Source organism: Cricetulus griseus, chromosome 4 (assembly GCF_003668045.3).
Source record: "Cricetulus griseus strain 17A/GY chromosome 4, alternate assembly CriGri-PICRH-1.0, whole genome shotgun sequence".
NCBI lineage: Eukaryota > Metazoa > Chordata > Mammalia > Rodentia > Cricetidae > Cricetulus > Cricetulus griseus.
In genome coordinates this window covers 102,719,928-102,731,880 of record NC_048597.1, presented here as the reverse complement: position 1 = coordinate 102,731,880, position 11,953 = coordinate 102,719,928, and the positions used below count along the sequence as shown (strand labels likewise).

The following is an 11,953-nucleotide window of genomic DNA, read 5'->3' as shown; positions in this document are numbered from 1 at the left end:
TTTTAATCGATTGATTTTTATTTATTATTTTATTTTATTTTATTTTATTTGAGACAGGATTTCTCTGTTTATCAGCCCTGTCTATCCTAGAACTTGCTTTGTAGACCAGGCGGGCCTCAAACTGAGATCTGCCTGCCTCTGCCTCCTGAGTGCTGGGATTAAAGGCTGACTGACACTGGTGTCTTCAGAGATGCCTCTTGGTTTACTTTTATTTTTGAGACAGACCCTCCTGTATACCAGGCTAAGATAGCCTCAGGGTCATTATGTAGGCCAGGATGACTTTGAACTTCTAGTCCTGCTTGTACCCCCAAGTGTGGGGGGTACCACTATGCTCAGTTTATGAGGTGGCCGGAAACGCAGGGCTGTGTGTTGTGAAAGCACTCTGCCAACTGACTGGAACCACTCCTCTTTAACTACACTTATAGCAGTACCAGGAAATCAAGATAAAGGACATCCCTGAGTTCAGACTTGACTTACGTTCTTCACTACTTGCCATGTGGCCCTGGACACATCATTCATTCCAGTGCTGCGTAAATTAAAGATACTTCCCAGCACTCAGGAAGCAGAGGCAAGCAAGTCTCCATGAGTTCAAGGCCAGCCTGGTCTATCTAGTGAGTTCTAGGTTAGTCAAAGCTACATAGTGAGATGCTGTCTCAAAAAAGCCAAACGCAAAACAAAGATATCAGACCTGATGTTCTTGGTCCTTCTGGGGACCAGATGCTGATGTTTTTTGGTCACTCTGAAGTACTTCGGTACTTGATTAAAAACTGCTGTGGGCAGGGCTGGAGAGATGACTCAGTAGTTAAGCACGCTTCCTGCTCTCACAAAGGACCACAGTTGAGTTCCAGGAACCAATCACCTGTAAGCTCAGCTCCAGGGGAGCCCTCTTGTGGCCTCATCTGCACACACCACACACAGAAACAAATGCACATGTAATTAATTAAGTGATACAACCTTGGCCAGCTAGAGTGCTCAGTAGATAATGGCACTGGCTAAGTCTGATGACCGGAATTCCATCCCTGGAACATACATGGTAGAGGGAGAGCACTGACTTGACTGATTGGCCTATTTTCTGACCTCTGACCTCTGCAGTTATACCTTGGGATGCCCCCACCAATAAATATAATAAAAAATAATTTTAAAACTTTTTTTAAAAACTGAAATGAGGTGTGGGACAGGTGGGGGTGGTTATGAGTACTTAGCTGCTCTTGTAAGGACCCAAGTTTGGTTCCCAGCACCTACATGGTGGCCTGTAACTCCAGTCCTTTGGCATGAAACTCTCTTCTTTCCCCTTTTGTCCCTTGCATGCACGTGGTACATAAAAGCTTCCAAACACACGTGCACTCGCGCGCGCACGCGCGCGCACACACACACACACACACACACACACACACACACACACACACACACACACACACACACATGAGTACATAAGTGAATCTAACATAGCAAACTGAAATGGGCTCTGGCAAGATGGCTCACTATCGACATCCAGAGAGGGAAAGCCATTCACAATCAATCCTAACCGTGGACTAAGATGGGAGTGACAGAACTGTAAGCCAAGGAATGCTAAGGCCTGAGGAGAGGGAGAAGCCAAGAACAGATGCTTTCCCAGAGCCTTGGGTGTGGGTAGGGCTCTGCAAACATGGTTTCAGACTGGCAGTCTCCAAGCCCAAAAAGAGGGTGTATGGATGTCTAAGCGGCTGAACCTATGGTGCTCTGTGACATCAGTCCTAGGAAACAAAATGCAAGCTAACTGTTCCTGGAGAACAGATGAGAGGTGGGGATTCAGGCCCAGATGGATCCAGCAGAACCTCACATCAGCTTGATTAAATGTAAACCATTCCCAGGGTCACATTCTGGGACTCTTAAGCGCACATGAATTTTGAGGACACAGTAATTAGTGACAACTGTGGGATGAAGTGATTCACCGTGAGATGGGATTGCCTAGCAAGTGGTCTCTCCCAGAAGCATCTCCACTTTCAGCTAGAACTCGGGGAGAGAGCTGTGGCTCCGGGGGAAAAGGAGATGGGCATGTAGCGTATCATCCCCAGTTCAGTTCTAAGTGACTAGAATACAGCCCAGGGTGTGGCAGGGTTGTGAAGGGCTTTGGCCTGACTTGGCAGAGGGTGTAGGTGGGATGACCTTGTCAAATGACCTCTGCAAGCTGCTTCTGAGACTGGCTGAGCAAAGTGCAGCCTAACTATCATTAACCACACACTGCTGTACCACCTTGCCATGATCTCAAGCTCTTGTGGCTACCATCACGTTACCATGGCATAGAAAATCCCCCATCTAATTGCACGGAATTATGGGGCTACACAGGGCTGTGGGGCTGAAGACCTAAGTCAGGCTTTCTTGTTTTGAAGTCTCTCTTTCCCCTCTTCCTTCCTTTTCTATCCTTTTTTTTTTTTTTTTTTTTTTTTTTTGGACATATTCTCACCCTACAGCCCAGGCTATATGTAGCTCAGGCTTGTTCTAATCTTGTGGCAATATTGCCTTACCCACTCAAGTATCAGGATTATAGACATGAACTAACATACCTGGGCAAGAGTTTTTTGTTGCTGTTATTGTTTGTTTTAATCAGCAACCAAATAGAGATTGGTTGTATTACTCTGACATCAACCTCCAAACTTAATAGGAAGTAAGTCCTAAATTAAGAGTGCCCTGCCCAAATGGATGTGAATTCTAAATTAAGAGTGCATTGTTCAGCTGGAGAGATGGCTCAGAGGTTATGAGTACTGGCTGCTCTTCCAGAGGTCCCAAGTTTAGTCCCCTCTATAATGAGATCTGGTGCCCTCTTCTGGTGTGCAGGCAGACATACAGGCAGAACACTGTCTACATAATAAATAAGTATTATGGATGGATATTGTTTATCTTTGAGGACAGTTGTGGTGTCAGGTTGCAGTTCCTATGCAGTCCATTATGCTGCTGACACCATAAAACAGGAGGAGGTACAATGTGTCATGGCTAAAGTAAAGCCCTAGCAAGGCATTGACATGCTTAGTAAACTAGAGTTGGTATTGTTATATTTCACACACCTTGGGATGGAAACAGTTTTGTTTCTAGTCAGGTCTAAGCTCATGAAGCCATGATATGGGGAGGGGAGGAGGGGAGCAAAGCTTTTTTCTCTGTTGGGGACTTCCAGTTTTCCACTCTGGAGCCTACCTGCTCTTAAAGCTGCCACTTTCTGTACTTTTCTGATGTTGTTTGTATCTATCTATCTATCTATCTATCTATCTATCTATCTATCTATCTCGTGTGTGTGTGTGTGTGTGTGTGTGTGTGTGTGTGTGTGTGTGTGTGTGTTTCATGAAGCTGGGCCCAGGACCTTCTTCATCTTAAGCTACCATTCTATCACTGAGTCTCCATCTCCAGCCCTAATGACTTTGTAAAATCACCTTCTTGCTGACTTCAAAGGAGCCTTTTCAGAGAAGCCAAAAGGCAGGAAGTGAGCAGCTAGGGGCTGGCTTCCAGAAGAACCACAGAATGAACCATGTGTGCTGTGTCCCCTTGCCTGTGCATCCTTGGGAAAATGAAGGGAGAGCAGGGTGTGGGGAAAGAACTCTTTCTCAGACACCCAGGCATATCCGAACCCGGTATGTATAGATAGCCACAGGATTCAGGGCCCTTTCCACAGAAGACTGGAAATTTCCATTTGCATGTGTTGGAGTTTAGAGTTGAGCCTTGAACACTGTGTTCTGGGGAGGGTCATGATGAACCCCACTACAGATGAGGTTTTTTCAGGTGCAGATGGAATGGAGGGAGGGGTTCAGAGATGGCCCAAACATACTGGTACCTAGTGTTCCCTAGAGCAAGTAGCTCTGGCCTTGTCATACTCCCTCTTAGCAACCTCTCCTTGGTGTTGCTTTCATGACAGCAGCCACTGCCTTGTCACTGGTGTTGCTAGTCACTGGGGCTTCCAGTGATTAGCTCCCCCACCCTGGGGAGCAATGGTACCAAAATCTCTTGTTAACAAATTAAGTTCTTTGAGAAAAGTTAGCATGAGGAGTGCCACAGCCTAACTAGCCTGTGGTTCCTTGGAAGGCCACACATGGGGAAGTTGCCAGTAGCATGAGCCTGGTCGTAGCTCCATCCTTATACAGGAAGCCTTGCTCTGGCTTTGCCAGAGCCACAGGTTTGTAAGGTATACTCCCTAGGGGCTGGAGCAGTGTAGGCGTGTGCACAACCTTCATTCTGTCTGTGTGCTCCAAAGTCCCTAAAAATGTATAAATTCAGGCAGAGCCTAAGGAATCCTGTGACATCATTCCCTCTGGAACATTTTTTTTTTTTTTTTAGATTTTATTTATTTATTATGTATACAACATTCTGCTTCCATGTATATCTGTACATCAGAAGAGGACACCAGATCTCATAATGGATGGTTGTGAGCCACCATGTGGTTGCTGGGAGTTGAACTCAGGACCTCTAGAAGAGTAGTTGGTGCTCTTAGCCTCTGAGCCATCTCTCCAACCCCTACATTTTTCTTTTTCTTTCTTTCTTTTTTTCTTTCTTTTTTTCTTTCTTTCTTTTTTTCTTTCTTTCTTTCTTTCTTTCTTTCTTTCTTTCTTTCTTTCTTTCTTTCTTTCTTTCTTTCTTTCTTTCTTTTTTTTTTTGAGAGAAAAGTCTCGCATTAGGCTATACCTCCCCTAACTTTCTCGCCTTTATAAGAGAAAATATTTCTCATCAAGACAAGGCTCATTGTGCCCCCTGGTGGCCATCAAATGCCAAATACAGATGGGAACTTGGCTTTCTTTGGTATGTGAGGTCTAGGCTACAAGGACACCTTGGGAAAACTTTAGAACTATATTGTTTAATTAAAAAATACAAAGGTAGCTGGGCTTGGTTGTACACGCCTTTAATCCCAGCACTCGGGAGGCAGAGGCAGGCAGATATCTGTGAGTTCAGGAATAGCCTGGTCTACAAGAGCTAGTTCCAGGACAGCCTCCAAAGCCACAGAGAAACCCTGTCTCGAAAAACCAAAAAAATAAATAAATAAAAAGGATCCAGCTGTTGGTGGCACACACCTTTAATGCCAGCACTTGGAAAGCGGAGGCAATCCATCTCTGTGAGTTCAAGACCAGCCTGGTCTACAGAGCCAGTTCCAGGATAGCCAGTGATACACAGAGAAAGCTACATAGAGAAACCCTGTCTCAAAAAAACTAAAAAAAAAAAAAAGGTATACAGCAGCAGGCAGATCTCTGAGTTCAAGGCCAGCCAGAACTACATCGTCATGCCTTTAAAAAACAAAACATCTTAATTAATATACCTTTGGGGAACTTTTTTCCTTTTTGGGTGGGGGGATGGTTGTGTTTGGTAACACAGGGTCTCACCAGGTCATCTGGCTGGAACTCACCGTGTATACCAGGCTGGCCTTGAACTCTTTTTGTTTTTGTTTTTGTTTTTGTTTTTTTCGAGACAGGGTTTCTCTGTGTAGCTTTGGAGCCTGCCCTGGCACTTGCTCTGGAGACCAGGCTGGCCTTGACCTCACAGAAATCTGCCTGCCTCTGCCTCCCGAGTGCTGGATTCAAATACCTGTGTCCCTTCACCCGGCAAGAAAAGATTTAGGTAGGTTTATAGAAAATTCAGACAAATGAAACATCGACACAGCCCTTAAAACTAAAGTTTCGTCATTTCTTCTGATTTCCTTTTCTGTCTCAGAATCTCATCCCTGATACCCCATTACATTTAATTTCTTCAGCGTTCTCTTGGCTGGACTATTTCTTGTGTTTTATGATGTTGGCAGTTTTGGGGTCAGGTATTTTGTAGCATGTCCCTCTTTGGAGGCTTGAGGCTTTCTGGCTTGAATTTTATCTGCTGGAAGCTTCCCATAGTTAGTCATGTGGGGCTTTGGGCATACAACAGTGTGTCACTTGCTCTTTTTACTGCTTCCACCAAACATCTGGCAGAAGCCACTTAAGGAGAGACTTTTCTGGTTTATAGTTTGAGAAGCCATCAGTCTATAGTAGCAGGGAAGGCATGATGGAAGCCTCTGGAACAGCTTGTCATATTTTGGCAGCACTCAGGAGTCAGAGAGATAGCAAGCAGGAAACTGTGCTCACCTGTAACCCCTCCAACACCCACCCCCCATTGCCCTATCTTGCCACATAGCCTCCATGTCCAAAAGGTCCTATGATCTCAAATTGTCACTAGCTGGGGACAAAGTATTGACATGCATGACATTATGAGATTCAATGCTCATTTATTTATTTATTTATTTATTTGTTTAGGTTTTTCGAGAGAGGGTTTCTCTGTGTAGCTTTGGCGCCTATCCTGGCACTCGCTCTGGAGACCAGGCTGGCCTCAAACTCACGGAGATCCGCCTGCCTCTGCCTCCCAAGTGCTGGGATTAAAGGCATGCGCCACCAACGCCCGGCCTGACAATGCTCATTTAAACCATAACATAGTCAAGAGATTTTTGGTGGTCATGGTTTGTTTGGTTTGTTTTTTCTGTGTAGCCTTGGCTATCCTAGAATGAGTTCTGTGGGCCAGTCTGGCCTTGAACTCACAGAGATCTCCCACAGTGCTGGGGTTCAAGGCAGGAGCTACCACCACCCAGCTCGGTCAAGATATTTTATAAATAGTAATCATCACTGAATTGGATGTCCCAGGGCAAAGAGTCAAACCAAGACAGCTCTGCTCTCTAGGCCAGGCTTTCCACTTCTTCACACATGCCTATGTCTGTAGGTCACCAAGAAAAATGAAACCAGATGGAACCTGTATTTTAAGGGCTAAGACCTTTCAACTTCTCACTTGTCACTGACCTCTGCTGAACCTTTACCATGATTTTTTCTTTTTTTGGTTTTTCAAGACAAGGTTTCTCTGTGTAACAGTCCTGGCTGTCCTGGAACTTGCTTTATAGACCAGGCTGCCCTCAAACTCACAGAGATCTGCCTGCCTTTGCCTCTGCCTGCCTTTGCTGGTCTTAAAGATGTGCGCTACCAGCATCTGTTGACCATGAATTTTTCATTGTATAAAATCCTTCTTCCTCCTCATTCTCTGTCTTTTGTTGATTTTTTTTTCTTTCATGGTAGGAACACATGTAGCCAAGGCTGGTCTCATACTCAGTATATAGCAGAGAATGACCTTGAAATCCTGATCATCCTGCCTCCCCTTCCCAAGTGCTGGGATGACAGGCGTAGGCCCTGTGCGTGACTGGTTTGTATTTGTCTCTTTGAGAACACAGTTGACTTCATGGGCTTTAGCAGTTTTAAGCTGCTCATATCCCTGCCTCCCTGGCTGAGAAGTGAGAACTCACTGGAGAGATGGCTTAGCAGTTAAGAATGTCTGCTGCTGGACTTTGCTGCAGAAGCACGAGGAACAAAACTCATATCCCATCACCTACATCACACCTGACGCGGTTCTGGACATGCTTATAATCCCAGGGCTGCGGTGGACAGTGACAGCATTACTTAGTCTTGCTGGTGCTCTGCCTAGCCCCTAAACTGCAAACTGTGTTTTTCATCAAGAGGTTCTGGTCTCAAAGGACTGAGGTGGAAAGAGACAGTGAAGGAGACCCAGGACCCTTCTCTGGCTTGTGAGTTCTCTGAGGACAACACATATATGTGAGCATACATTACAGACACTATGTAAACTTCGTGTGAGAGTCTTTGACGCTGTTGTAGACCAGGCTGGTCTCAAACTCACAGAGATCTGCCTGCCTCTGCCTCCCAACTGCTGGGATTAAAGGCATGTGCCACCACCACCGGGCTCAGAAAGTTAGCAAGTTGATTTCTATAGAGTGGTAGATGGTGGCAGTGAATTTTTTTTTTTTTTTTTTTTTGAGCGATTGCAAACCTTAAAGGGGTTAGTTTTGCCTCTTTTAAGAGATTTTCCCTTCACCCCCAGTTAATATGGATCCTTTGTTTGGCCACAGAATGTACTAAAGGAGCATGTGGACGACGATCCCAGCCTGGCCATCACTGGGGTCCCCGTGGTCAGTTGGCCAAAGAAGACTCCAAAGGTAAGAGAGATTACTCGAAGGTGGGAGAGCACTTCTCTTTGCCTTCCACCCATCCTGTGTGCTGGCCGGGAGTCCCGAGCTGTTCTGTACTGGCTCCTGGGACAGGGTACCCCACTTAGCACAAATGGTGTTAATGAAATGTCCCTGCAAATGCTTTCCTTTTTAAAGGGTTCCCTTTACTAGCTTTGGAAACTGCAAGTAGTGGCCCCTGGTGGCCACCTGTAAACTGCAGAAGTGAGGCTTGCTCTGTCATTAGGTGACTTCACTTTTGCTTTGTTCCCTCCCTGTCCTGCTACAGACTATTGCCCTCCCTTTTAAAGTAACTTCTCTCTCTCTCTTCTTAAAACAAATCGGCATTTCACATTTAACATAAAAATGTCTTAACTGAGCCAGTTGTTTGTGATGCACCTTTAGTCCCAGCACTCGGGAGGCAGAGGCAGGCAGATCTCTGATGAGTTCGAGAACAGCCTGGTCTACAAGAGCTAGTTCCATGACAGCCTCCAAAGCCACAGAGAAACCCTGTCTCGGGGAAAAAAAAAAAGGAAAGTCTAAACTGGGGCTCTGGAGATGAGTTGGTAGATGAAGGACTGTGGCGGCACAGGCACCATGCAGGGCTTTGCTCCATCCTTCACGGTCTGTACTGTGCTTCCTTCACTGCTCAGATGCACACCGTACATACATTTCCTCATTGGTTTAGACCAGCACCTGGAGTGGCTCCGAGGACTCAGTGTGATTAGGCCCATAAAGCTTTCAGAATAAGGGCTGGCCCACAGTCGGCAAACTCTAAATCAATGTTCTCAACCTTCCTAATACTGTGACCCTTTAACCCAGTTCCTCATGTCGTGGTGACCCCCCCCCCACCGCCCAAACCCATAAAATTATTTTCGTTGCTATTTCACAATTGTAATTTTGCTACTGTATGAATCATAATGTAAATATCTGATAATGCAGGATAGTCCTAAGCAGCCCCCGTGAAAAGGTCATTCAGCCACTGCTCTAAATGATAACCACTGTTGCTCCTGGCTGTTATGTTTTTATTTAAAAAGAGGAAAAGAGAAAGATACAAGATGAGACATGTTGACTAGTTTATTATAAGGCCCTGCAGAATATGGAGACTAAGAGAGAAGAGGAACAGGGGTAAAGACTGGTCGCCATAGAGGCAGAGAGAGTGCATAGGTGAGAGAGAGCCAAGAAGAGACAGAGAAAGAGAGTAGAGAGGAAGCAGAGAGAGAGAGAAGCAGGAAAGTTGGGACTGAGGTTCCACGCATGTCCAGAGTCATCATGGGTGACAGGTGACGTGGTGATGACATAGCACGTTTTCTTGCCCATGCCCTGACTGTTGTCAGGGGGCAGGGTCTGTCTCTTAAAGAGGTAGAGCCGATCAGCGTCAAAGCCTGAACCTTTCACTGGCAACACACACTCCCAGCATTCAAGGAGTTAAGACAAGAGGAAGTAGAGTTTGAACCCAGCCTGGGCTCCATGGCTAGTTCAAAGACAGCTAGAGTGACCCTACTTCAGTAAACTAAGCACTGCAGATTTGGCTCAGTGGCAGAACATTGGGTGTCACAAGAAAGGCTCTGTGATAGGTAGGGTTGGATCCCCAACTGCAAGCCAAAAGCAAAGGATGTCTGAGCTCTGGGTATCATTCAGTGGCAGAATTCCTGCTTAGCATGTGTGAAACCCTGGCTTTCATTTCCAACAAAAACTGTTATCAAGTAGCCTGGATGGGTGTTTTGCTAATTTCTGCCTTTTTTGTTCTTATTATAAATGACACTGAGAAGAACTTTCTAGACATATAGGTGCTGCCAAAAACCCTGATTTGCAGAAAGTCAGCTGAGGATAAGGCTTAGTAGAAGTGAGTTCGAGGTCCCAGTACAGGAGGAAAACTCATTGATTATTTCTGTCAAAGGGTGGTATACTGATGGCTCTTTTCACATTGTTGAGTGTCGCCAGAGAATCGATTCCCAAACGTGGGACTGTGTGAGGAAAGGGCATCCATTACTTGGTGTATTGAATGTCCCAAAACTCAATGAAACTTAAGAGATAGATCTAAAACTGGATCCCCCTAAGACCCGCCTCACTGGTAGGAATGTGTGGGGTTACAGGACACGCTCTGTATATCAGTCCACGAGCTCCCGTAGACAGTGGCCTGAAGGAAGCTACTAGCTGGGCCTGGGGTCATGTGGCTCTACATAGCAAAGTAAGGCTCTGATGTAGCCCTTGTCCTGACTAGGTGAGGTATTGCTCCAGTGGAAGCACTAGAGCCTGCGGAACAGGCGTTTTTGAAAAGACAAATTTGACACTGTCCACTGTAATCTCAGAATTAGTGGCAGGGGACCTCGGAGAGGTTGTTGTGAACAATGAGTGGAGTTCAGGGCAGGGGCTGTGGCACACCTAGCTCTAACCAGTTGTTAGAGTGTTTTTATTCTTATATTTGTTTTGAGAGAAGTTCTCACTCTGTAGCCCAGGCTTTCTTAAAACTCACTTTGTAAAGCTGGGCGTTGGTGGCGCACGCCTTCAATCCCAGCACTCGGGAGGCAGAAGCAGGCAGATCTCTGTGAGTCTGAGGCCAGCCTGGTCTCCAGAGTGAGTGCCAGGATAGGCTCCAAAGCTACACAGAGAAACCCTGTCTCGAAAAACAAAACAAAACAAAAAAGAAAAGAAAACAAAACAAAACAAAAACCTCACTTTGTAGGTAACCCAGGCTGCCTGCCTTGAACCTTAGTCTTCCCGCCTCAGCCCTCTAAAGGCCAGGATTACAGCACAAGTGAGCCAATACATGGGGCCAATAATTTTTAATTAAAAAAAAAATCTTTTTATCTTCTAGCTTTGTCTCTGCACATCATCTTACCCCTGTCCGCCTCAGTAGAGTTTCTAGTTTTTTTCTTTGTTCCTCCAACAAAGCTAGGTGCTGGATGGTATCTCTGTGATGCTCCCTGGTGATGAACTCAGAGAGGCACGAACATCATGTGCCGAGGTCCACACAGCTCCAGAGCCTGCTTCTGTCATGCATTTGTGTGAGAACTCAGTGAAATGTGGCAGAGGGAGGGGCGGGAAGGAGGAGGGTAGCGCCACACTTAAGCATTTCCTGGCGGGTAGGGTTCAAAAGTTAACAGGAAAGGAAGGAATGACTGAACGACTGGCTGCCTGGGCCACACCGGGTCCCTGGGTTCCCAGGTTTGCAGTCAGCTTCCTTCCAATTTGATTCCCGTGGGGTTGAAAGATCAAGGGTGCTCACTGAGGCCACCAGGATGCAAGGCGGGGAGCAGGGTCTGCCCTGGGTCTGGTTACCCCACAAGTCATTAATGCTCAAGGGTGATTAGCAAGAAGTGCTTTGATCTCCCACCTCCCTTCAGGAGAACAAAGCCCCTTTCTGGAACTGATTAGGTACTGTGAGGTCCTTTCTGGCGGGGTGTCCTCTAACTCCAGGACACCACGGATCACCATCCATCACTGTTCCCCCAATTGGCTGTTTCCATGAGTGACACTGGACTTGTTTTGATCTGTCTACACCCTGGCTGCTTCCTTTTATAGCCAGATGGTGAGATTTGGGGGTCCTGTCTGTGACCCTGGAGGCAAGGCAGAGGGGCTATGTGTGTTTGAAGCCCAGCCTCTGATTTTGGCTTTATTATGGAGCTGAACTTCTGCTCAACAGCCAGACTCTTATAGCCACTGGCTTGCCAGGAACATTATGGAAAGAAAGAATCCAAAGAGGAGAATGAGGCACAGCTGCTGCCCCCCACCCCCACCCCCCCCGCTGCCGCCGCCGCCGCCGCTGCCCTACAAGATCATTGTTGAAGCCCCCAGCTTCTTAAACCCACCTCTTTTTGGGGGGGTTCGGGGTTTGAGACAGGGTTTCTCTGTGTAGCCCTGGCTGTCTTGAAACTTATATATCAGGCTAAGCTCAAACTAAGAGATTGCACCTGCTTTTTTGCCTTCCAAGTGCTGGGATTAAAGTCACTAGCCACTGTGTTCTTCAAGGACTTTGCA

General features: G+C 46.3%; 1 protein-coding gene across 10 annotated transcripts in view; it reads left to right on the top strand.

The window, feature by feature from the left end:
- Kdm2b (lysine demethylase 2B) overlaps positions 1 to 11,953 on the top strand; it is a 121,967-nt gene that overhangs the window by 61,025 nt on the left and 48,989 nt on the right. For all 10 annotated transcript variants that reach the window (XM_027414021.2, XM_027414013.2, XM_027414022.2 and 7 more), the window contains exon 12: positions 7,877 to 7,963. In XM_027414021.2, the coding sequence (XP_027269822.1) occupies positions 7,877 to 7,963 (87 nt within the window). The remainder of the gene's footprint in view (positions 1 to 7,876; positions 7,964 to 11,953) is intronic.